Source organism: Cannabis sativa, chromosome 7 (assembly GCF_029168945.1).
Source record: "Cannabis sativa cultivar Pink pepper isolate KNU-18-1 chromosome 7, ASM2916894v1, whole genome shotgun sequence".
NCBI classification, from domain to species: Eukaryota; Viridiplantae; Streptophyta; class Magnoliopsida; order Rosales; family Cannabaceae; genus Cannabis; species Cannabis sativa.
The window spans coordinates 40,131,422-40,153,788 of NC_083607.1; the positions used below are offsets into that span (position 1 = coordinate 40,131,422).

The 22,367-nt window shown below is 36.5% G+C and overlaps 1 protein-coding gene and 1 long non-coding RNA gene across 2 annotated transcripts in view; one reads left to right on the plus strand and one right to left on the minus strand.

The window, feature by feature from the left end:
• Positions 1-905: 905 nt before the first annotated feature.
• LOC115696659 (uncharacterized) lies at positions 906-4,396 on the minus strand. The gene is made up of 3 exons (XM_030623549.2): positions 4,170-4,396; positions 3,964-4,090; positions 906-3,854 (listed from the first exon to the last, which is right to left on the minus strand). Exons 1-3 carry the CDS (start codon positions 4,394-4,396, stop codon positions 906-908), a joined length of 3,303 nt encoding a protein of 1,100 aa, XP_030479409.2.
• Positions 4,397-6,173: 1,777 nt separating this feature from the next.
• The window catches only part of LOC115697153 (uncharacterized), a 28,169-nt gene continuing 11,975 nt past the window's right edge, over positions 6,174-22,367 (plus strand). The window contains exons 1-2 of the long non-coding RNA XR_009688774.1: positions 6,174-6,495; positions 10,808-10,839. This is a non-coding gene — a long non-coding RNA (uncharacterized LOC115697153). The remainder of the gene's footprint in view (positions 6,496-10,807; positions 10,840-22,367) is intronic.

The following is a 22,367-nucleotide window of genomic DNA, read 5'->3' on the forward strand; positions in this document are numbered from 1 at the left end:
CTAGCAAGTAAATCTTCCTCTACTGCTTGGATACTGGTGGAGCCTCTTGTATATGCTGGAATTGAAGGAGGATCTTGGCCATAAACTGCTCTGAACGGAGTCATACCGATTGCTGAATGGTGACTTGTGTTATAATGGTATTCGGCCCAAGCAAGGAACTTACTCCACTGGCGAGGATTATCTGTTCTAAAAGCCCGCAAATACTGCTCCAAATATCTATTAGTGACCTCTGTTTGACCATCTATTTGTGGGTGATATGCCGAACTCATCTTCAGGGTAGTGCCCATCAGCTCAAATAATTTCTTCCAAAACATGCTGGTGAAAATTGGGTCGCGGTCGGATACAATCGATCTAGGTAGACCATGTAGGCGTATGACCATGTTAGCAAATAATTCTGCTACTTTGGTGGCTGTATAGTGATTCGCCAATGCTCCAAAATGAGCATATTTCGTAAATCTATCGACCACAACTAGAATATTAGTAACACCACCTGAGTTTGGCATCCCAGCAATAAAATCCATAGCGAGATCTTCCCAAACTCTTTCTGGTATTTCCAAAGGCTGCAGCAATCCAAGAGGGGGCGTTGGCGAGTATTTCACTGTTTGACAAACAATACAAGATTGGACAAATTTCCGCACCTCTGCCTTCATATTGGGCCAGTGAAAATTTGCACTTAAGCGCAACAAAGTCCTGTCAACTCCTGCATGTCCAGCAACTGGTGATGAATGAAATTCCTGCATAATTTGTTGTTTCAGATTAGAGTGAGGGCTGATATAAAGCTTCTGTTTAAAGTATAATAGGCCATCACGTGCTGAAAATTCAGTAACTCCATTAGGTTCCACTAGAAGCTGGTTGTGTAAGTCCCGCATGTCAGGGCAAGTGATGTTTTCTCTCTTTAATTCTTCTTAAAATTCGAAACAAGCTGATGACACAGCTGCTGCCAACAGAGAAAAAGAACCTTCATGTTGCCGAGAAAGAGCATCAGCTACTGAGTTTTCTTTGCCCGCCTTATATTCAATTGAAAAGTGAAATCCGATGAGTTTCCGAAGGACTTGTTGCTGCTCGGGTGTTTGAATGACCTGTGTAAGGAGCTCTTTAAGACTCTTATGATCCGTGCGAATGGTGAAATGTCTACCCAACAAATATTGTCTCCACTTTGTAACAGCTTCTACAATTGCCCGTAGTTCCCTAAAATACGCTGAAGTACCAGCGAACTTGGGTCCCAATTTCCTACTGAAAAAGGCGATGGGATGACCTTGTTGCATGAGTACAGCCCCTTTTCCCACACTTGAGGCATCAGCCTCTATAATGAACTCTTTGGAAAAATCGGGCAGCGAGAGAACGGGAGTCTCCGTCATTGTTTGCTTGAGATGATGAAAAGCAGTGTTTGCTTGAATGGTCCAATGAAAACTATCCTTCTTCAATAATTCCGTTAAAGGAGCTGCAATAGAGGCATAATGTGCAACAAATCTGCGGTAATAACCGGTAAGCCCCAGAAATCCCCTCAATTGTTTGATGTTACGTGGTTGTGGCCATTCCAACATGGCTGAAATTTTGGAAGGATCTGCCTGCACCCCTTTAGCCGACACTAAATGGCCCAAATAATCAATGGTTGGCTGAAAAAATTTACATTTGTTAGCTTTAGCAAACAAACAATGATCACGCAGTATTTGTAATACCATTCTCAAATGTTGGCAGTGGTCCTCCCATGTGCGGCTGTAGACCAGAATGTCATCGAAGAAAACTATCACACAACGGCGCAAAAGAGGCTTGAACACCCGATTCATGGTTGCTTGGAAGGTGGATGGCGCATTTGTAAGTCCAAATGGCATGACGGTGAATTCGTAGTGACCTTCATGCGTGCGAAACGCTGTTTTATGGATATCTTGCGGAGCCATACGAATTTGGTGATAACCCGCTCTCAAGTCCAATTTGGAAAATACCTGTGCACCCCCCAACTCATCCAACAATTCGTCAATAGTGGGTATAGGAAATCGATCCTTAATGGTTATATTATTTAGCGCTCGATAATCCACACAAAAACGCCATGACCCGTCCTTTTTCTTTACTAACAACACAGGTGAAGAATATGGGCTGTTACTTGTCCGAACAAACCCATAGCTCGTCATTTCGCCTACTAACTTCTCAATCACATCCTTCTGAAAATATGGGTAACGATAGGGTCTAACTTTGACAGGCTGAGTACCTGGTTGTAAGCAGATGCGGTGGTCTGTACCCCTATATGGTGGTAGTTGAGTGGGCTCTGCAAAAACATCAGTAAATTCTGTGAGAATACCCTTGGCTAACTCGGGTAAGGTGGCCTCGATCTCCTGTATCTCCCCAACTGCTTGCTGATGGTTGTCACGGCCTGCTGCCAACATAAACATTTCAGTCACGTCTCCTTCCCGTACCATAGAACGTAGCTGAGTAATAGATAATTGAGGAGCATCGGACTTCGACGTTCCAGCGAGTTTTATGTTAGACCCCTGCCATTGAAATTCCATTGTAAGCTCCTTGTGATCATGAATGCATGGGCCAAGTGTCTGTAGCCATTGCATCCCCAAAACTACATCAATTCCCCAAATAGGCAGAATATATAAATCCACCGTGAACTGATGGCCCTGTAAGAGTAGCTCAACCCCTCGGCATAACTGTGAACACCATAAGGAATTGCCATTGCCCATATATACTTTGAACCTCTTCGTTTCCACACAAGTCAAACCCAACCTGGCTGCCAAAGCTTCTTGGATGAAATTATTATTACTCCCTGTATCGATTAATACCTCCAACTGCTCCTTGCCATGAAAGGCTTGAATCCGAAATATCTTGGGATCCGTTGAGTTAGCGAGAGAGTTCAGGCTAACTTCTTCAGTTTGAGAATCATCACTGTCCATTAAAACTTTCCCCGTCTCGTCATCCTCGTCCTCCTCTTCGTCTCCCTGTGTGCAGAGAATTAGCACTCGGTTTTTACACTTATGACCGAAGCTGTATTTCTCGTCGCAAGTAAAGCATAAGCCCTTCTCCCTTTTCTCTTTAATCTCAGCTGGTGATAACCTTTTAACTGGCAAGGAAGGGGCGCTCGGCATTGAAAACTTCGTAGTTGTCGGTGTACTTGTGTTGGAGCCGCTGGAACCCACACCTATTCCCTTCTGAGTTACCGGAGTTGGTGGATGCATAAACTTAGGTGACCAATTCGAACGTCCGGTTTCCCCTCTAACCCGACCCACGAGCTCATCATTACGATCCTCAAACAATTGTGCCTTCGCCATAGCGTCGGCTAAATCAATGGGTTTAGCCAATAGTAATTCTCTACGAATTTCATTCTTCAAGCCCCATACAAAAAAATTCAGAAAATACTGTTCTGAAACTCCTTTGATTTGAGTCATCAGTGACTCAAATTCTATTTGAAAGGATGAGACGCTCCCGGTCTGGACCAGCTTTGAAATTCTCCCTAAAGGATCATCATAAATAGAGACTCCGAAACGCATCCTCAGTGCCCGTATAAATGATTCCCAATTTGAGAACCCTCCTCCTTTCTCCATCCACTGAAACCAAGTCGAAGGAGCTCCCTCAAGGTGAAATGCGACCATGGCCAATCGTACTTCCGGTAAGACCCCGTGTAAATCGAAGAATTTGTTGATTTTATAAATCCAGTCTTCCACATTTGTACCATCGAAGCGATGAACCTTCACACGCAACACCTTCAGTAGAGAGTTGACCTCTCGAGAATCAAGAGTAGTTGTTGGTTGATGCCCCGACGGAGATCCGATTCCACTGCTAGCTTGTTCGTGACCGCCAGGCGATTTCGATAATGGTGACTGCAATTGGTCCACTCGTTCATCCAGGCGAGATACCTGCTCTTCCAATCTCGCTGAAAACCGAGCAAATTGTTCCTCTGAATTTTTCTAAAAATTCTGAATCATGGCGGCCAGCTCTTCGTTCTTCATGCTGGAGGTGAAGAACCAATGAAAGCACCAGTGATAGCTCAATAATAAAATGAGTATTGTTCGAGTCAATACAAAACTCCACAAGCCAATAAGCTTTTACATTCAGGATAAACCTTTTGGAATTCATTCTTCTGCTATTTATACTAAGGAATAAAAAACAGAGAAAATAACAGATTGCTAGTGCTCCCGCGAGTTCCTCAGCTCCTCTCCATTCTAACAAACTCTTGCATCCATCGAGGCTTCACGCGCTTGCGAGTTCCACGCGTTCCCACTCTCTCTGCAATGTTGGTTTGCCCAGTTTCTTTCCCTTTGTTCCCTTCAACCCGTTCGTTATGTTGCTGGTTCTCCTCTTCGGTTATTCCCTCCTCTAACCAGCCTTTTATGCTGTTCTGGGCTTTGTTTGGGTCAATTAATATTGGGCCTGGCCTAATACGATGGGTAGTCACCATGGTCCTCGATCTCATTCAACGTACAATATGAATTGTTTGATGACAATGAAATTCTTCTTCTCCGAATCTCCATACCTAGTTCATGGTTTATTGCATCACTATCTTTTCTTGGTGGTTTAATTAAGGATTGAAATATAAAAAGAGAGAAAAGGCACTTAATTCTATTATATATGGTTTGTGATTTTGGTTTAATATTTTCGGTAAATGACAGGTTGTGAGGTTGTTAATGGCAATATGAAAGTTATTCTGCTTATGAGCGCTTCTATTAATTTTGAAATATTTGATCTAAATCTGCCAGTAAATTTAGATCTTCTAACAAGTTATCGAGATTGGCAGTTATGCTCTTGAGCTCATTACTCATTAATTCTGTTGATGCATTATTTGTTGGTTCTTGCTCTACTGTGATATTCTTCTCATTAATTATAAATACTTCAGTTGGCTCTTGTTCTGCTACCGTAATATTTTCGTGTACTATTTTTTGTCTTTTTGTGTTTGGTTCTTTATTCTCATTATTTGTAAACGTCATCTTTTCTTTTGATTTCATTTTATAAATTTTGCATAACATCCATTTACATTGTTGCAAAAAAGATAAATTAAAATTAGGGATTATTTCATAAATACACAAAGACAAAAAAAAAATATATATATATAAAAATACAGTTTCACAGAATTTTAAATATTTTTACGATTTTTTTGATTTTATTTATAGAAAATACGATCTTTTTATGTCGTACTCTTGTTATTTTGTTGTTGATTTTTTGTTATTTTTTGTTATTTTTGTTGTTGTTTTGATGTTATTTAGATGTTATTTTCATGTTACTTTTATGTAGTTTTCTTGTTGTTTTCATGTTGTTTGTATAGAAAACCATAAAAATGTAAAAAAAAAAAAAATCAGTAAACTTAAAAATATAATTTGTTTACAAAAAATAGTGTCTCATCTAATTATCCCTTAAAATTAAGTTACACTTTATTGTTACGTACATATGCATGCATTAAATATCAAAAGTGAATGCTAATGATGATCATTAGAATATTTGGTAGTACCTGTGTATCATTGGATTCAAGCAAATGATACTCGGTCATCTTCCATAGAGTTAGTTTTTTATCTGGCTCCATAAAATCTATATTCTTTTTAAAACCTATCTCGATCTTTTGTTGATTCAAGATTGACTTCTTCGTTGCATTACCATGCCAAGTTCCATTTTTTTATTTTTCGATTTAATCTCTTATTATTCTTCGTTGTGGAAAAAGAATCTTTTTTATAATAAAAATACCACTCATTTTCAGTCATCGACGGGTATAGATCTGTAAAATTATTGATAAGATAAACATTATGTGAGTAATAAAATTAAAGAAAAACTAATCAAGAAAAGAAAATAAACATTTTTGTATTGAATTCTTACGAGTGAGCTCTTAAGGATGAAAATCACAAATATTCACATGAGGAATGTGATTGGGTTGAAGCAAATTAGCGTTGAAATTTTTGTTATATAGGGTTATTTGCGGCATAACTTCCTTAAGTGGTCAGGTTTTTACAACTAACCCCCAATTCTAAAATTTTTGTAGTAAAACCCTCTAAACTCATGTTTAGCAGTTTAATATTTCCATCTATTTTTAGCTGTTAACTGCCATGGTAAAATGTCTACGCGTACACAGTGTACACGTGGCACAATTTGATTGGTCCACGTAATAAATATTTAAAAAAATCTTTTTTTAAAAAAATTAAAATTAAAAAAACAATTTAAAAAAAAATAAAATTTAAAAAAAAAAACCTAAATTCCCTAGTTCCCTCTTTCTCTTTTGCCCTCCTTCTTCTTCTTCTTCTTCCTCTATCTTCATTTGTAGACCTGACCACCACCACCACCCATGGCAACTCACCACCATCGCAACCCAATACCACCATCTCAACCCAGCACCACCACCACATGAACACCAACGAAGACCCAAAAACCCTGAATCAGTCTCTCTGCACCCCTCTCCTTAGATCAGTCTCTTTCTGGTGAAGAAGTCACTTTCACGGCGAGCTTTTTGGAGCCTTGGCAGGTACTACTGAGAGAGCTATTGTTGGAAGTGAAGTATAAGAAACCGGAGCAAGATAGGTACCATTGTATATTTTTAGGGCAAGATAAAAGTTTAATTTTTATGTTAGAAATCAGAAAATTAGATTATGGCTATTTGAATTTATGCATTTATGAGAAAAACCCATGTTGGGAATCCATAGTTTGAGGTCATTTATTGAAGTGATTAAGAGAAGTTAAATAATGCATATAAGGGGTTTGTTATTTTGTCTGAAAGAAAGAAAGAGTAAAATACCGTGTGAAAAGTGGCATTGGGTTTGCTTAGAAGCGTGGTTTGAGTGAAATTACAGAGATTGTAGGCTTTTTCATTCTGGAAAATGTAGAGCTTGTAGTGAGTTGCCATGGGTGGTGGTGGTGGTGCAAATGAAGATAGAGGAAGAAGAAGGAGGGCGAAAGAGAAAGAGGGAATTAGGGAATTTAGGTTTTTTTTTTTAAAAAAAAATTATTTTTAAAATAATTAATTTTATTATAAATTTAAATATTTATTACAATGATCAATAAAATTGTGTCACATGTACATTGTGCACACGTAGACATTCTACCATGGCAGTTAACAGCTAAAAATGGATAAAAATATTAAACTGCTAACAGAACACAAGTTTAGGGAGTTTTACCACAAAAATTTTAGAATTAGGGGTAAGAGGTTACGTCGCAAATAACCCTTGTTATATACATAAAATCTAACTATTTCTTCATCATTAGGGCAAAATCTAACTCGAGGTGGAAGATTATTCAACACCATACTTATTGAAATAGTAGCTGTAACACTGATGACAAAAACATAATATATGTCAATATATATGCAAACCCATACGTACATATATATACATGTGTATATATATCTACAAGAAAAAAAAAGTAAAAAGGAAAAAAAGAAAACCTGTATTGAGTATTAGGAAACAAATTAACGAAAGTTAATTAGTTGTTCACAATGATCAGCTCAAAGACTTCGGTGCTAGCTAGGTTTGGAATATGCATTGTACGTGGTAGCTAGCTTAATTTAGTTGAAACCAATATATATATATATATATATATAAATTTCAAATGATTATTTTTTAAAATAAAAAATAATATTTTATAATTTAAATTCAAACCCTTAGAAAAATAAATAACGAAAAAAATATATCATCACAAATTATATTCTAAAATTTAAAATTATAACTCGATGAATATAAAATTCAAACGTAATAGATATTTTATAAAAATATCTTGGGATAATTATATTTACTATCTTTTTTACAATTATACTTTTTCTTTTTTAAATTTCTGATTCCACTAACTTTTTCAAATCAATTTTTTTTTTTTTGAACAGAAACTTTTCAAATCAATTATACATTATTCTTTTCTTTAACCCTAATTATCTTTTTCAAATTGATTCTTCTTCACTATTCTTCAGTCTTCACCATTCTGCAATTTGACCTCAATCTCTCATCCTTGAAGATTTTGTTAGAAGCCAATTAAGCTCAAGGGTTTATTATTGGGTATATATATGTTTGTTTTGTGCCAAGATTATTAATCACATCTTTCTTCATTGCCTCAAAAGTAGTCTTTTTTTAGATTGATCAAGCTTTGCATCCACTCAATCAAACTCTCTTTGCCTTTTCTTCTTCTCTTTTTTAATTTCTTAACTCCAAATTGTCATCAACTCTTGTAAATCTTCCAAGTAATCCTTGTAACGATGATCAAAAGATATAGAATGTTGTACTTAAAGTGTTTGTCCTGAAACTCATCAGCGGGTTAATTTGGAAATGTATTGAGAATATTCTGAGTTTTCCATGCTAAATCCATTGCAAGAATAAGAGGAATTTATTTCTGTTATATATGGTTAGAGTCATTATGTCATATGCTGACGTACTTAAATCACTTTGGGATTTGTTGAGAAAAAAATAATTAATTACACTTTAATTATAAATCTTATTTAACAAACTTTGAATGAATGAATCCCTTTCTAAAAAAAACACTACGAATGAATCAGTATGATATTGTGTAAACTACAACTCTAAATTGAACCCTCATTTCTACTCAACAACAAACATTATCAAAGGATTCTAATAGAGAGGAAAAATCAAAGACAAATACAATCTTGAATAAAATTGATTATACAAACAAACAAACAAACTTTACTAACTCACATCTTTATGAGTAGTACTCATTAAAGGTCAAGTTTGTTTCATATGTTATGAACTTCTAATGCCATTAATTAATTGTTTAATTCCTTAACAAAAATCCACTTCCTTTTCACCTGTATGATTTTCAACAACAGTCAACAAAGCAACTAATTCTCATCTTCAAATTAACATCACTCAATTTGGTCCCAATCAAATTTTTTAGATGGATAGACATTCATTTGTCAACATGATTAAACTACCAAGCAAAGTATGAATGGAAAAACAAAAAATTGGCTTCATATATTAGATTAATTAATTTTCATAATTCTTATTTTCATAGTCCATAACACGTGAGAATCCTTGTTGTTTGATCAAACTTAGCTTCCTTCAAGCCAATTGCCTCAGCCACAACCACCTGAACTCGGCCAAGCATCTACTTCGAAGAATAGAAATAACACAATACTATGATGGTCACGAGTAAGCCATCGAATCCCAAAAAATTTCACTCCAGAAATAACAGAGGCATCTACGTACATTGACTTTAATCGTATCAACACTCGGAGTCAACCAATGCCCTACACTAACACAAGCGGTAGAAGCTAAAGTGTTAGTTGACCGTTCATGAGCATCCTTCTATTAATTAAAGTAAAACAACGTTACACCCACCACGCCATTTGCAACAGAGCTTTTACTATGCCCCACTAGCCCATTATGAGCCCGCCAAAGAAACTAACAAATCAAGGCAACATGACACACTATCGACTTAGAAAAACTTCCGAAAACTTGATGAAACTAACTTAAGAAATTAGATGCTGAGAAAATTCATAATGCCTCATCAACCTTCTGCCAACATGCCTTTGTTAATTGGCAATCAACCAAAATGTGAAGAATTGATTCAGCCCTGTCATTACATACGAGACAAGTAACAGAAACATCCACGTGCCTACCTTTTAACTGAGACAAGGTTAGTAGACAACCACAACAAGCTAGAAAAATTATTAAATAATAATTAATTAAAATTACTATACATAGGTATAGTGAAAAGTCACCGGAGTTACTGTTGGTGTCCGAAAAGTTGTCGGAGTTGTTGCCAGTGCTGAAAAAATCGTCGACAATTGCATTATCGAAAAAATTGTCAGAGTTGTCGTTGTTGCTGGAGTTTGATATTGGAGTCGTCACTAGAGTTAGGCGTTGGAATCTAACTCACAGAAACCAATTACATTTATCAACTAATTAAAAATCTAACACAGTGAAATCGGTTTCTTAAAATAACAAAATAAAAATGAAACTTAAGCCTCAGTTACGCAAACAACGAACCAATAATTAGACACGAAAACTAATTATATAATACAGCAAACTAAGAAATTGAATACACATAAGACACTTAAAAAAACGAGGTCCAAAAACTACAAATAAATATATAAAACTATAAGAAGATAAATTAAAACAAATTAATATACTTCACAAAAAAAAAAAAAATCATACCTAAGATAAATCCTTAGAACTTGCATGAGATTTTTTTTCCTTGTGAATAACCTTCTTATGAATTTTAACTTTAACTGGAAGAAGTTTTTTCACAATCAGCACTTGAATTTTAGGAACATCTTCCATGCATTCATACTGGAGGAATCAGATTCCATCTGAACAAAAATACAAAAAATAAATTGAAATCAATTTCATCATACAACAACAATAACTATCATGAAGACCAAAAAAACTAATTTCGTCGTACAACAACAATAAAGATAACTGAAATTGGTTTCATCAGTCAACTAAATGGGAGAAAAAAAAAACACATACACCCAAGAATATAAAAAACCACAAATATAATCAAAATAACACAATAATAATCTAAAAATAAAATATAAGTGTGAAAACAGTTTTAAACCTAAAAATAAAATAATAAAAGAAACTTAAACTCAAAAATATATAATAACATCATAAAGTGAAGTAACCCTTTTACAAAACCCGTAAAATTCAGTTTCAAATCTGTAAACCCTGTGAAATAAGTTTCAACCCTATAAACTCTCATTGGCAAATCGAGTTGGGCTCACTCTCTAATCATCCATTGATCTCTTTATGTCCATATATTAATCTCTCTACCTACTTCTCTATGAACGGAGTACTAACCAACCATATCTCCTTCTATTTCGTTTGCAAACCCTTTTTTTTTTCTTTGTTTAATTATTTCTTTTTATACTAACTCTTTTTTCCCCTTTTTGTAGGTCCATGGAACTCTTTCTCTTCATTTTATGGGGTATGTTTTTTTTTTTTTAATTTTCATAATTTATCTTTCTTTTAAAAGGTGTTGTGACCAAAACGGTACGTTTTGCATTAATTAACTCGTAAGTGCACGAATCTTTATTATAGTGTAAACATCATGAAGAACGAGGTCGAACCATGAAAATTGCGTGAGATTGAAAAAAAATACTTATTTAATATAAGATATTAAAACTCTAACCTAGTTCTGAAAATGGTGAGATTTTTTGTAACAAAATAAAATAAAATCTTTTTTACCGTTGAAAGATATTTTAGAGAATTTTTAAGGCTTCAGAATCCACTTAAGTATAAAAATATTTATATTTATAGTGATTCTCATAATTTAGTTAGTAATCAAACTAATAATTTTTTAACAAAAAATAGTTTTTCCTTCACATTAAAATTATAACTTCTACACATTAAATATGAAATAATTTAATTTAAATACAAAAAGTCAAAAAATATTATTTTAAATAAAATATAGAACCGAGCATTAATCATTTTTAACTATCGAAAATATGTCATATTAAAGATGAATAAACTATTTTAAGAAACAAAAATTATAAGCATATACTGAGAATTTAAATTGAAATGAATTAAATACACTAGGTTTCAGTGTGTGCCTTAATAATAAGGGAACTTAGAATCTCATAAAAAAATTCACTAAGAAAAGTCATAAACTGACATTAAGCACTTCGCGAGTATTTTCTCTAACTTTTTCTGTTAAAAATTGAGTTTAATTTTAAAAATCTAATCTTTTATTTATATATAAGAAGAAAAAAAATTAATGGGTAATTAAATTTATTATAAATTACACATAGATAACAATGTAATTACACAACAGTTAAAATCGGAGAACACGTCACTACTACAAATATCAGAATTCGCGACGGTCCTAAAAACGATTTTTTTCGGGGATCGTCGCTAAAAAAATTAAGTAACTATTTAAAACCGTCGGAAAAAATTTAGTATTCTCGACGGTTTAAAATTGTAGTAAATAAAATAGGCGACGTTTTTTCAATAAAATGCAATTTTGTAATGGACCTTTATAGGCGACGGTTTTAAACCGTCGCCTATAAGGGTCCATTAAAAAATCATCACCTACTTCTTGCCACATTTCTCACGTGCCCACCTACTTTTTTTCTATTTCCCACATGCCCACCTATATCTTCTCACCTATTTCTTCTCCATTTCCCACACCCTAAAACGAAAATCTTAACTCTCCAAAATCCCACCCACGCCTCCGCACCATCGCCCCTCCTCTCTCGCCGTCTTCCTCCCTCTCTCGATCACCATTTCTTCTTGTCTCTCACGTCCATCGATCTCCACCCACCCCTCCTCCCGTCAATCTCCCTCTACTCTTCGTCGCATACGTCGGACCATTACCACCTCCGGTTGGTGTCCCTCTCATCTTCGTCTCTTACGTCGGACTACCACCACCTCCTGTCTGTCTCCCTCTCTCTCTCTTTCTCTCTCTCCAAGCTCGGTATAAATACATTTATTTGTTTATATACTTTTTTTTATTTATTATATATATTTATTTTTTTGTTGTATAAATTTAATGTGTTTTAAAGTTAGTTGTTATTGTAACAAAATTAATTAGTTATTTTATTTTAATTTAGGTAAAATTATAAAGCTAATGGAGGAAAAAAATGGGGGAAAATATAAATTTTTCTGCCATTAATGTATTTTTTTTTCTTTTTTTTTTACATTCCCGACAGTTTAAAATTGTCTCCTATAACAGGGTACAGGCGACGATTTTAAACCGTGCCCTATACTATAGGCGACGATTTTAAACCGTCGCCTATAGTATAAGGCACGGTTATAAATTGTCGCCTATACCCAGTTATAGGCGACGGTTTTAAACCGTCGGGAAACCCTCATTAGCGACGGCTTTGAACCGTCGCCTATTATGCCCGTTTTACGATAGTCGTATAGGCGACGGTTATAGAAACCGATGGGAATACTTTAAACAACTATTTAAAAACGTCGGGAAAACCAAATGAGAGCCCAACACTTGTCAAGTTGCAGCCCAAACCGGCCAAACCATGATCCCCTGACTTTGATATATACCAAATCATGGCCCTCAAATTAATTATGATATGTACTAAATTATGGCCCTTGAATTTTTATCCATGTTAGACTTTTTTACTAAAATTGGAAAAAAAATTCTTAAATCCAACAATCTCAATAGTTCAGGGGACATCTTTAACGACCTTAAAAGTTCAAGGGGCATGATTTAGTACATGTCAAAGTTCAGGGGGCGAAAATATTTTCTTTTGTTGCAAGTAGTCCACGCGGAGAGAGAACCCCACGCTCGGGCTGGTGTGTGAGACACACACATTGCTGGGAGTGGAGAGTGACACTCAGTTGGGCATGAGGAAAGTGAAGAAGACAAGTGAGGGACATGCTCTTTGCGTGTGGGGCCCGTGGGTGCAGAAGTTTCCTGGCATTGACACGTGGCAGCGGGGAGAGAGAGAGGAGGCTAGTGGTTCTTGGTCGAAAATTTGCTCTCTTTCATGGGCTTTGTTTTGTTTTTATTCTTGGGGTAAGTTGATAAATACCACTTTTATTAATCAATTAATCAAATTTACTTCTAATTTTATATTTATTTGAATCATACCTCTTTTTATATATATTGTACCTAAAATACCCCCACATAAGAGAAGTAAAATTGGTACAAATTTAAAAAAAGAGATAAAAATAATAGACTTTAAAAAATAGGGTAAAAATAAAAGAGGACAATGTAAAAAGGGTATATAGTGTAATTTCATCTTTATTCTTCAAGAATGCTATATTTTAAGTATTTGCTTTGGGTAACATCTTCACTATTTTTTTTTTTTTTCACAAATGTTATTTTTTATTTAAATACAAAAAATATTAAATCCAAACAAGATATTTTCAACATAAAATACATTACAAAAATTTCAATAAAAATATTTATTTGAAAATTTGATTAATTTATAATTCTTTTAATAAAAATAATATATTTTTTTAACTTTTTTTTTTTAAAAAAAATTTCTTAATTATACCATAAATATTAATTATTATTTATAAAGAAAGATAAAATTAATCTTAAATAAAATATTTTTAATTAAAAATAAATAATTTTAATTTTGTAAAAATATAATTTAAAATTTAATTAACTTTATACTTTTATATATGTAATATTTTAATATTTAACAAAATAATTTTCTTTTCAAATGCAAACAATTTCTCTCCTTGCGAGAGGAAGAGTTTGACTCTTAATAATCATGCTTCAAGCAAAGTTTCAGTGTAAAATGTATATAGCAGTAATAAGTATGTCTTCTCTTTTTTCTTATATGTCAAGCTTCATTTTAAAAAAATCATATCGTTTTTAATGCATTTGTGAATGGGTTATTTGTTCCTTTTAGATTCAATATTCCTGAATCATAAGTGATTATAAGTGATTCTTTTAGTTCTATTTTTCGGATTTTTTTTTTTTTTTTTTTTTCATTTTTGGTGGCTTTATTTTTTTGATCAATTCTTTTTTTTAAGATGAGATAGTTGTTAGAAGATTTTTTTTTTATTGTTCTAACGCCATATTAGAATTGTAAGTTGCATACATTTTATCTCAAAATTAATTAGCAATAAGAAAAGTAACTCATGGATCTTATATATTTTATTATCTTTTCACATATTAGTAATGTAACACTCTCTAACATAACCTTATAGTTTTTATAATACTAGGTGAGGCTGGCACGTGCATTTGCACGTGCCTAGCTCTTTTGCTCCATTTTATTTATATTTTTTTTTATTTTATATTTATTTTCATAGATAATTGTATCAAAAATTTCTATAATTTAATTTTTATATCTTAATTATAATACATATTAAAAAATATATTTTATTAATATATTAAAGATACAAGAGTAAGGACAAACTCTAAGAGTGGGCATTATAGATTGTTTAAACACCACTTTTTATACTGTTAATTATTCTAAATTTATCAAAATTTTGTAAAATGTTTTAAATAACTACAACATACGCACCATAAAAAAATAGACTAAAAAGTTCTTCTAATTTCAAAATAGTAGAAGGTGCATCGGTGCACCCTTTTTAGGGGTGCACTATAAAATTTTCCTACGATATATGCTACTATCAAATTTTCAACCTGTAATCACTTCAAAAAAAAAAAATATATATATATATTAAGCAAAATTCAAAACTTAGAGAAAATTTCTAGTACATCTCTTGAAAGAGTGTTATAGTAAATCTTCGTATCTATTTAGCATCCATGAATTTTTTAGTCCAATAATACTGAGCACTCCTTATAGATGAGCTAAAATAGCTCAATCTTCAAATTATAAAGAAAAAATTTCAATTTTGAGCTTCCATCAAGTGTTTAGCTAAATGTAAAGATTACTATTCATTGAGCTAAAAATATTTTATTATTATTTAACATTTTTATATATGTGTGTGTTATATTATTGTATTTTTCTTTTATAAAAATAAATGAAATATATTAAAAATTAATATTTAAATGATGTAAAGAAAAAAGTAAAGAAGTTGATGTATGTCGTATTGTAAAAGTGTGATGTAAAATAAAAAAAGTGAAGTTTCAGTGAGGTATTTTGAAGAATAGAGTAGAGAAATTGATGGGAGTGCTCATGTCAACATGTAATGGCTGGTGTTAACTCTATTCATAAATTTATTTATTTATTTAAAAAGAACTTAACTATTTAATTAATTCATTTAAAAATATATATTTAATTAATTACGCACATAAAATATCACATGAGCAAAAGATAATGATGACCACATCATACTTTCATTAGAGAAATGCTAAAAGATATTGTTGGTACCTAGCACTCTCCTAGGTGTCATATCGCTATTAGTGTAATTAATTATTGTGTCTAATATAATTTAATGTAATAACTTTTAGAGAATATTGTTAACCAATCATAGGATGTGACCTCTAAAAGGTGTTGAGCACCACCGGTTCTCAATAAAAATGATCTTTTTTTTTAATGTAGAGTATTGTCATTGGTCGCCAGTGGTGCCTATCACTTTCTAGACGTCTCATTTTACAATTAGTTAGCGATACTTTCTAAAACTTATTACATTAAATTATATGGAACTCAATACTTAATTATACTAATAGTGATATTAATACGTAGTTGGATGAACCACTCATTTCTCCTTAATGTATTTTTATGACTGAGATAAAAAAAAGTGGATAAAAACTTGAAAACTCAAAGAAATAAAAAGGGCAAAGTAGTCCAAAAGGAGTAAAAAAATTAAAAAAAATTGTAAACAAAAAGATAAATATAAGTAATAATAACAGTGTGTGGATTATTATGTAAGAATATAAATGTCTATAAATATTAACACTATAAGATAATTGTAAAATTGTCTAAAAATCTTTAATATGTTGATTTTTTAAACAAGTAATAAATGATTGATGACATAAGAAATAATATGTAAGGATTTAAGTGTAAGTGGGGATATATTTGTCTTAAAAAATAACACACTGTTAAATTAAAGGCTATATTTGCATTTGTAAACATCATCCAATTAAGAGATTTTTATAATCATAAGATTAGATAAAAATTATAATAATAAAGACAAAATAAATTATTTGTAATAAAATTAGATGATAATGGTAAAATAATTAAGTTTGTCATAAAATTAGATGATAAGGGTAAAATAGTCCAAATTTAATATAAATACTAATAAGATATTTTTAATATAGTAATTACAAAAGTCTAAAAGTTTTTGTTGATTTTTGATTTTTATTTTTATTATTGTAATTTTACAAAGTTGTTAAGAGTAAAATTGGTATACCAAGACACCATTACCATACTTTTATAATAGTAAGATATGTAAATATGTAGCTGAAACAGTAATTAAAAAATTATATAAATGAAAAAAAAAATAAAGAATAGAAGAGAAAATTCATATAGATTGTCACATCAACCTTTTGATGCTTTCCTTTTTATATATATATGGTGGATATTTTAATGATTACATCAAATACGTAATTATCATGGTTACATTTATTTTTAACCATTAGATAATTGTTGAATGATTGTAATTAATTTAAAAATTAAAAAAAATTAAGGAAAAATTGTAACTTGATACTTTATTTTCTTGTAAAAACTTAATTAAAATTAATTAAAAATTAAATTACTAAGAATTATTAATTAATTTTTGCAATTTGTTAATAAGTAAAGATCTTTTAGCTATTTTTTTTAACTTAATTAATTGAAATAATTGTAACAAAACTCCTTATAATTTAAAATTATTACACACATAACCTTAATTAATAAAAAATAGTATGAATGACCCCTAATTAGAAGTAATTTTACGCTCAATCTTATTTTTTAACACCTTTAAATGCCAAATTAGTGTGTCAGTCTAAGATTGGTTCAAGTTATTGTTGCCCCTGATTTCACCCAATATACGTGGACCAACCAAACAGGGACACGTGGATCAGATAACTTATGAATATTTGCTAAGTCTTTGTACGCCACAAGGAAACACCCTGGGCACAGGTCCCGGAGGAGGCACCCGGAGTGCAAGGTGCTCCCGGACGTTCGCATAGCATAAAGCCTCTCCGTGAGGTGTCAGGCTTCTCCTGAGCAATCAAGTCGCATTTAATGCTGCATGGGAGGAAGCGTGTTGGGACTGCAACACGCAATAAAGTCTGACGGCACAACCTCCAACCAGCAGCGCCACAGTAATGATCATTTAAGTCTAGCGACGGCTACACTGCGAAGAGTCACATCAATCACAAGGCAAAAAGGACATTCTTCATAAAAACCCTACAGCACCTAGGGATTTGACCATGCATTACCCATGGTATATTCATTGGGAATACCCAACTTTATGGATACTTACAGATACACTTGTAAGAACAATCCTAGGGATTACCCCACCAAAGCACTATAAATACCCCCTCAAAGCTCATTAAATGGGATCGAGAATCTTGGGTTGCATATGAGCAAGAAGAGTAAATACTCACCAAGAACATTCTCTGTATTTATAAGGGTGACATTCTCTCAAGTGTAGAATCTGTATTAAATACATCCATTAATAACAAAGACTCGTGGACTAAGGCTCATTAACGCCCCAACCACGTAAAAATCCTTCTCTCACTTTCTTACAGCTCAATAGTATAATCATATTTTATTAGTTGCCGAAAACCTCGGTCAACATTTTGGTGCTTTCATTGAGAGCTGAAGAAAGCTGCTACAAAACAAGCATTTGACTTCACAAAAATGGTGGAGACAAGAAGAAATACTCGTCAGCCTCGCCCTCTGGAAGACGCTCAAGACCCAAACGAGGAAGATGTAGCCTCAAGAGCAGCAGAGGAGTCCGAGGAAGAAGAAATAGTCCCCGACGATGACTACGAGGGAAACCTCGATGAGTACGCCTATGACGAAGGTAGTTACTCAGAACTGGTGCTTCTTAGACAAAAAGCTATCGATCACGAAGCCGAGATCGAAGCTCAGAAAGCGCAAAACCAGAAAATGGAGGAAGTGATGCTGGCCATGCAAAAAGCCATGGAAGCAGCTGGTATTCACGTGCACCCCAAGGCAATGACCGCTGGACTCGACAAGGAGCCAGCGACATCTTCGCCTAATTCCCAGCAGCAGAAATCTAGGGAGCCTAGCCCTATAAGATATCCTGCTGAGGGGAATCAAACAAAAAACCCTACTTCTACCCCTGGGCGAAAGAAAAAGGTGCGGGATCCGCGAAAGGTCCGCTCAGATTTCCCTAAAGGGAAGGGTCCGCAGAGGGGCAAGCCCCGAAAAGGGAGTCTTGGCCCTCAAGATCGAGGGGACCGGAAAAGTGTTTCTGTGCACCAGGAACCCGGGGGTAGAGGGAGAAGAGGACAGAGATGTCCTCCCGTTGATCTGAGAAATCAAATCAATGGGAACCAAGGTGACCTTCGGGATCACCTTGACCAAAAAAGATACGGACCCGTGGTTTCCTCGGGTACGTTGAATGAGGGAATTATGGCGGAACTTGCCATACTCCGAAAAGACATTGCCCGAGTCTCCCGGAGACAGAAGGGAGACGACTCCGATTCGGACAACGAGGATCGAGAGCCATGTGCCAAGCACATCCTGGAGGCGGAGCTCCCTAAAAACTTCAAGATGCCCGAAATGGTGGCATATACCGGGAACTCCGATCCCAGCGACCACCTGTCACGGTTCAACCATGTCATGACGGTCTTGAGGGTCAGCAATGACGCCAAGTGTCTGTGCTTCCCACTCACTTTAAGTGGGTCCGCGGAGGAATGGTTCAAAAAACTGGAACCAGGATCTGTGGGCTGTTGGAACAAGCTACGGACCAACTTCCGGAGACAGTTTGTCGCCGCAAGAAAGGTCAACCTGGAGGTCAGTGCCTTGACTAATATCAAGCAACTGCCCACCGAGACCTTGAAAAATTACATCAAGAGGTTCCGAGAGGAAGCCTCGAAAACCAAGAAGGTTGATGACGGACAACAGCTTGTACTTCTCCAAGAAGGAATCCGTACTGGAACTCCCTTCTGGAATGAGTTGCAACAAGAGGGGGCTGCTAGCCTCCAAGACTTCCAGAAGAGAGTCCAAAATTATATCAACCTCGAAGAAGCCCAAATCGTGGCTTATGGGGGCTACTACCCTACCGGAATAGCAGGGTTTATGCCCGGAGTATCGCCCTCGGGTACTGCCCCGACTGCGACCCCGCAAGCAAGTGGCATACAATTCTCTGCTACCCCCGGGTATAGCCAAGGCCAAGCTTTGGCACCAGCATCCTCTCATTTTGGCAACCCGTCCGGAGTAAATGGGCAAGCTCCTTCACATGCTGTCCCGGCTGCTAGCTTATCAGGCCCTTCCCAAGGATCAAGGAGTAAAAGGTCCTCCAAAGGCAGCACCCGGACGGGAGAGAAGCGCCAGAAAAAGGGGTACACCCCCCAGTATACTCAATACACGGAGCTATCGGACTCCCAGGAACGTGTGTACTTCGCCACTAGGCAAAATACACACTACCGGAGACCGCAGCTGTTGTACAAAGACAGCTCCCAGAGAGATCTGAGCAAAAGATGCGAGTACCACAACGACATTGGTCATAGCACCAATGAATGTAAGAATCTCAAGGACGTGATCGAAAATCTAATCCGATTGGGCCACCTCTATGAGTGGATCAAGAATAGGTTGCCCCACCTTAATCCGGATCAGGTGGCTGGGGGTATGCCTCCGGGAACACCAGGGGGTATAGCAGGAGTATTGGCTCCAGCCGCTCCCGCAGGTGACGCCCAGCATATCCCCGGACTGCCGCCCCGGCCTAATGGACGGGTAGCCATGATCTTCGGAGGTCCCCATATCGGAGGGAATACTCGCAAGGAGCGAAAGCGATACGCCGAGGCCGCAAAACACAATGAGATATGGGAAGTTACTCAACTCCCAGCTCAAAGGCCTAGGCTGATGGACCAACCCATCACGTTCACGGAAGAAGACGCGAAGACAGTGCATTTTCCCCATCACGACCCGCTGGTCATAGAGACCCCCATCGCGAATAAAGTGGTGGCGAGAGTCTTAATTGACAATGGGAGTTCTGTGAACCTGCTCTTCAAAGAAGCCTTCACCGCGATAGGCTTGACAGATCGTGACCTCTCGCCTAGTGGATCCCAGCTCACAGGGTTTAACGGGACGACACTTATCCTGATGGGAAAAGTGAGGCTCCCTGTTACCCTGTGCCCGGACACTCCCCAGAGCACGTTTAAATACTGCACCTTCGTGGTGGTGGACTGTCCGACAGCCTACAACGCGATCCTCGGCCGATCGGCCCTAGTAGACTTTGGCGCAGTCACTTCAATCCGACATCTGTGCCTAAAGTTCCCTACCCAGGAGGCCGGAGTCGGGACTGTGAGGGGAAATCAGGGGGAAGCAAGGCAATGTTATAATGTCGTGACCCACCTGCCCGTACTTATGGTCCGGGAGTCCGCTGAACCAGAGATGGCTGAAGAGGACGAGTTGGACCCTCGTGTAGGGTCCGAGAGAATCGTGGAACCAATGGAGGACGTCGAAGAAATACCAGTGTGCGACGTCGACTCCACCAAAGTACTCCGGTTGGGGAAAAACCTAGATTTGGAGGAAAAGGACAAAATAATAAAAACGCTGAAGGGCGCCATCGACATCTTTGCATGGCGCCAAGAAGACATGACTTGCATAAGCCCTCATGTCATCACACATGTACTCAATGTCAATCCGGACATGCCCCCTGTACAGCAAAAGAGACGCCCGCTCGACTCGGTGAAAGCCGAAGCTCTAGAGAAAGAGGTGGACAAACTTTTGACTAACGGCATGATCCGCGACGTGTACTATCCGGAGTGGCTGGCCAATCCGGTCCTTGTGCCCAAGCCGAACGGAACTTGGCGAGTTTGTATAGACTTCACCGACCTAAACAAAGCTTGTCCAAAGGACTGTTTCCCGCTGCCCAGGATCGACCAAATGGTAGACGCCAGTTCCGGATTCAAGCTGTTATCCTTCATGGATGCCTATGCTGGGTACAATCAAATAAAAATGCATACGGCGGACCAGGAGTGCACTAGCTTCAGGACCGATAAGGGGGTATACTGCTACCTAGTCATGCCTTTCGGACTGAAAAACGCTGGAGCAACCTATCAAAGAATGGTTAACCGGATGTTTAAAGGCCTCCTGGGGCGAAACATGGAGGTGTACGTGGACGACATGCTCGTCAAATCCTAAGCATGCAACAGCCATGCAAGCGACTTAGAAGAATGCTTTGAAGTGGTCCGGAGATACGGCATGAAACTCAACCTAACGAAATGCACCTTCGGGGTCAAATCAGGAAAGTTCCTGGGTTTCATAGTCAGCCAAAGGGGGATTGAAGCAAACCCGGAGAAAATCCAGGCTCTCCTGAGTATGCCATCCCCCAAGAAGCATAAAGATGTGCAGAGCTTGACCGGAAAGGTAGCTGCATTGAGCCGTTTTATCTCACGGTCCACGGACAAGTGCATACCCTTCTTCAACGTGCTAAAGAAATGCCAGAAGTTCGAATGGTCGGACGAGTGCGAGGAGGCATTCAGAAAGCTAAAAGACCACATGGCCAAGCCTCCTATCCTATCAAAACCCATCCTCGGAGAAGACTTATTTCTTTATTTGGCCGTCTCTGAACACGCGGACAGCGCTGCCCTGGTCCGGGAAGAAGAAAAAACTCAGCATCCCGTGTACTATGTCAGTAAGCGCATGATAGGGGCCGAAACAAGATACCCGGTCATTGAAAAACTGGTATTTTGCCTCCTGATGGCGTCAAGGAAGTTAAGGCCATACTTCCAAGCCCATCCGATCAAAATCCTGACCAATCACCCGCTCCGGCAAGTTCTCCAAAAGCCTGAAGCGTCCGGGAGACTCCTCAAGTGGGCAATGGAACTAAGTCAATTCGACTTGCACTACGTCCCCCGGATTTCTATAAAAGGCCAAGCTTTGGCAGACTTCATTACTGAATACGACGAAGCCGAGGCAACAGCAAATGCGCCGGTACCACCAATCC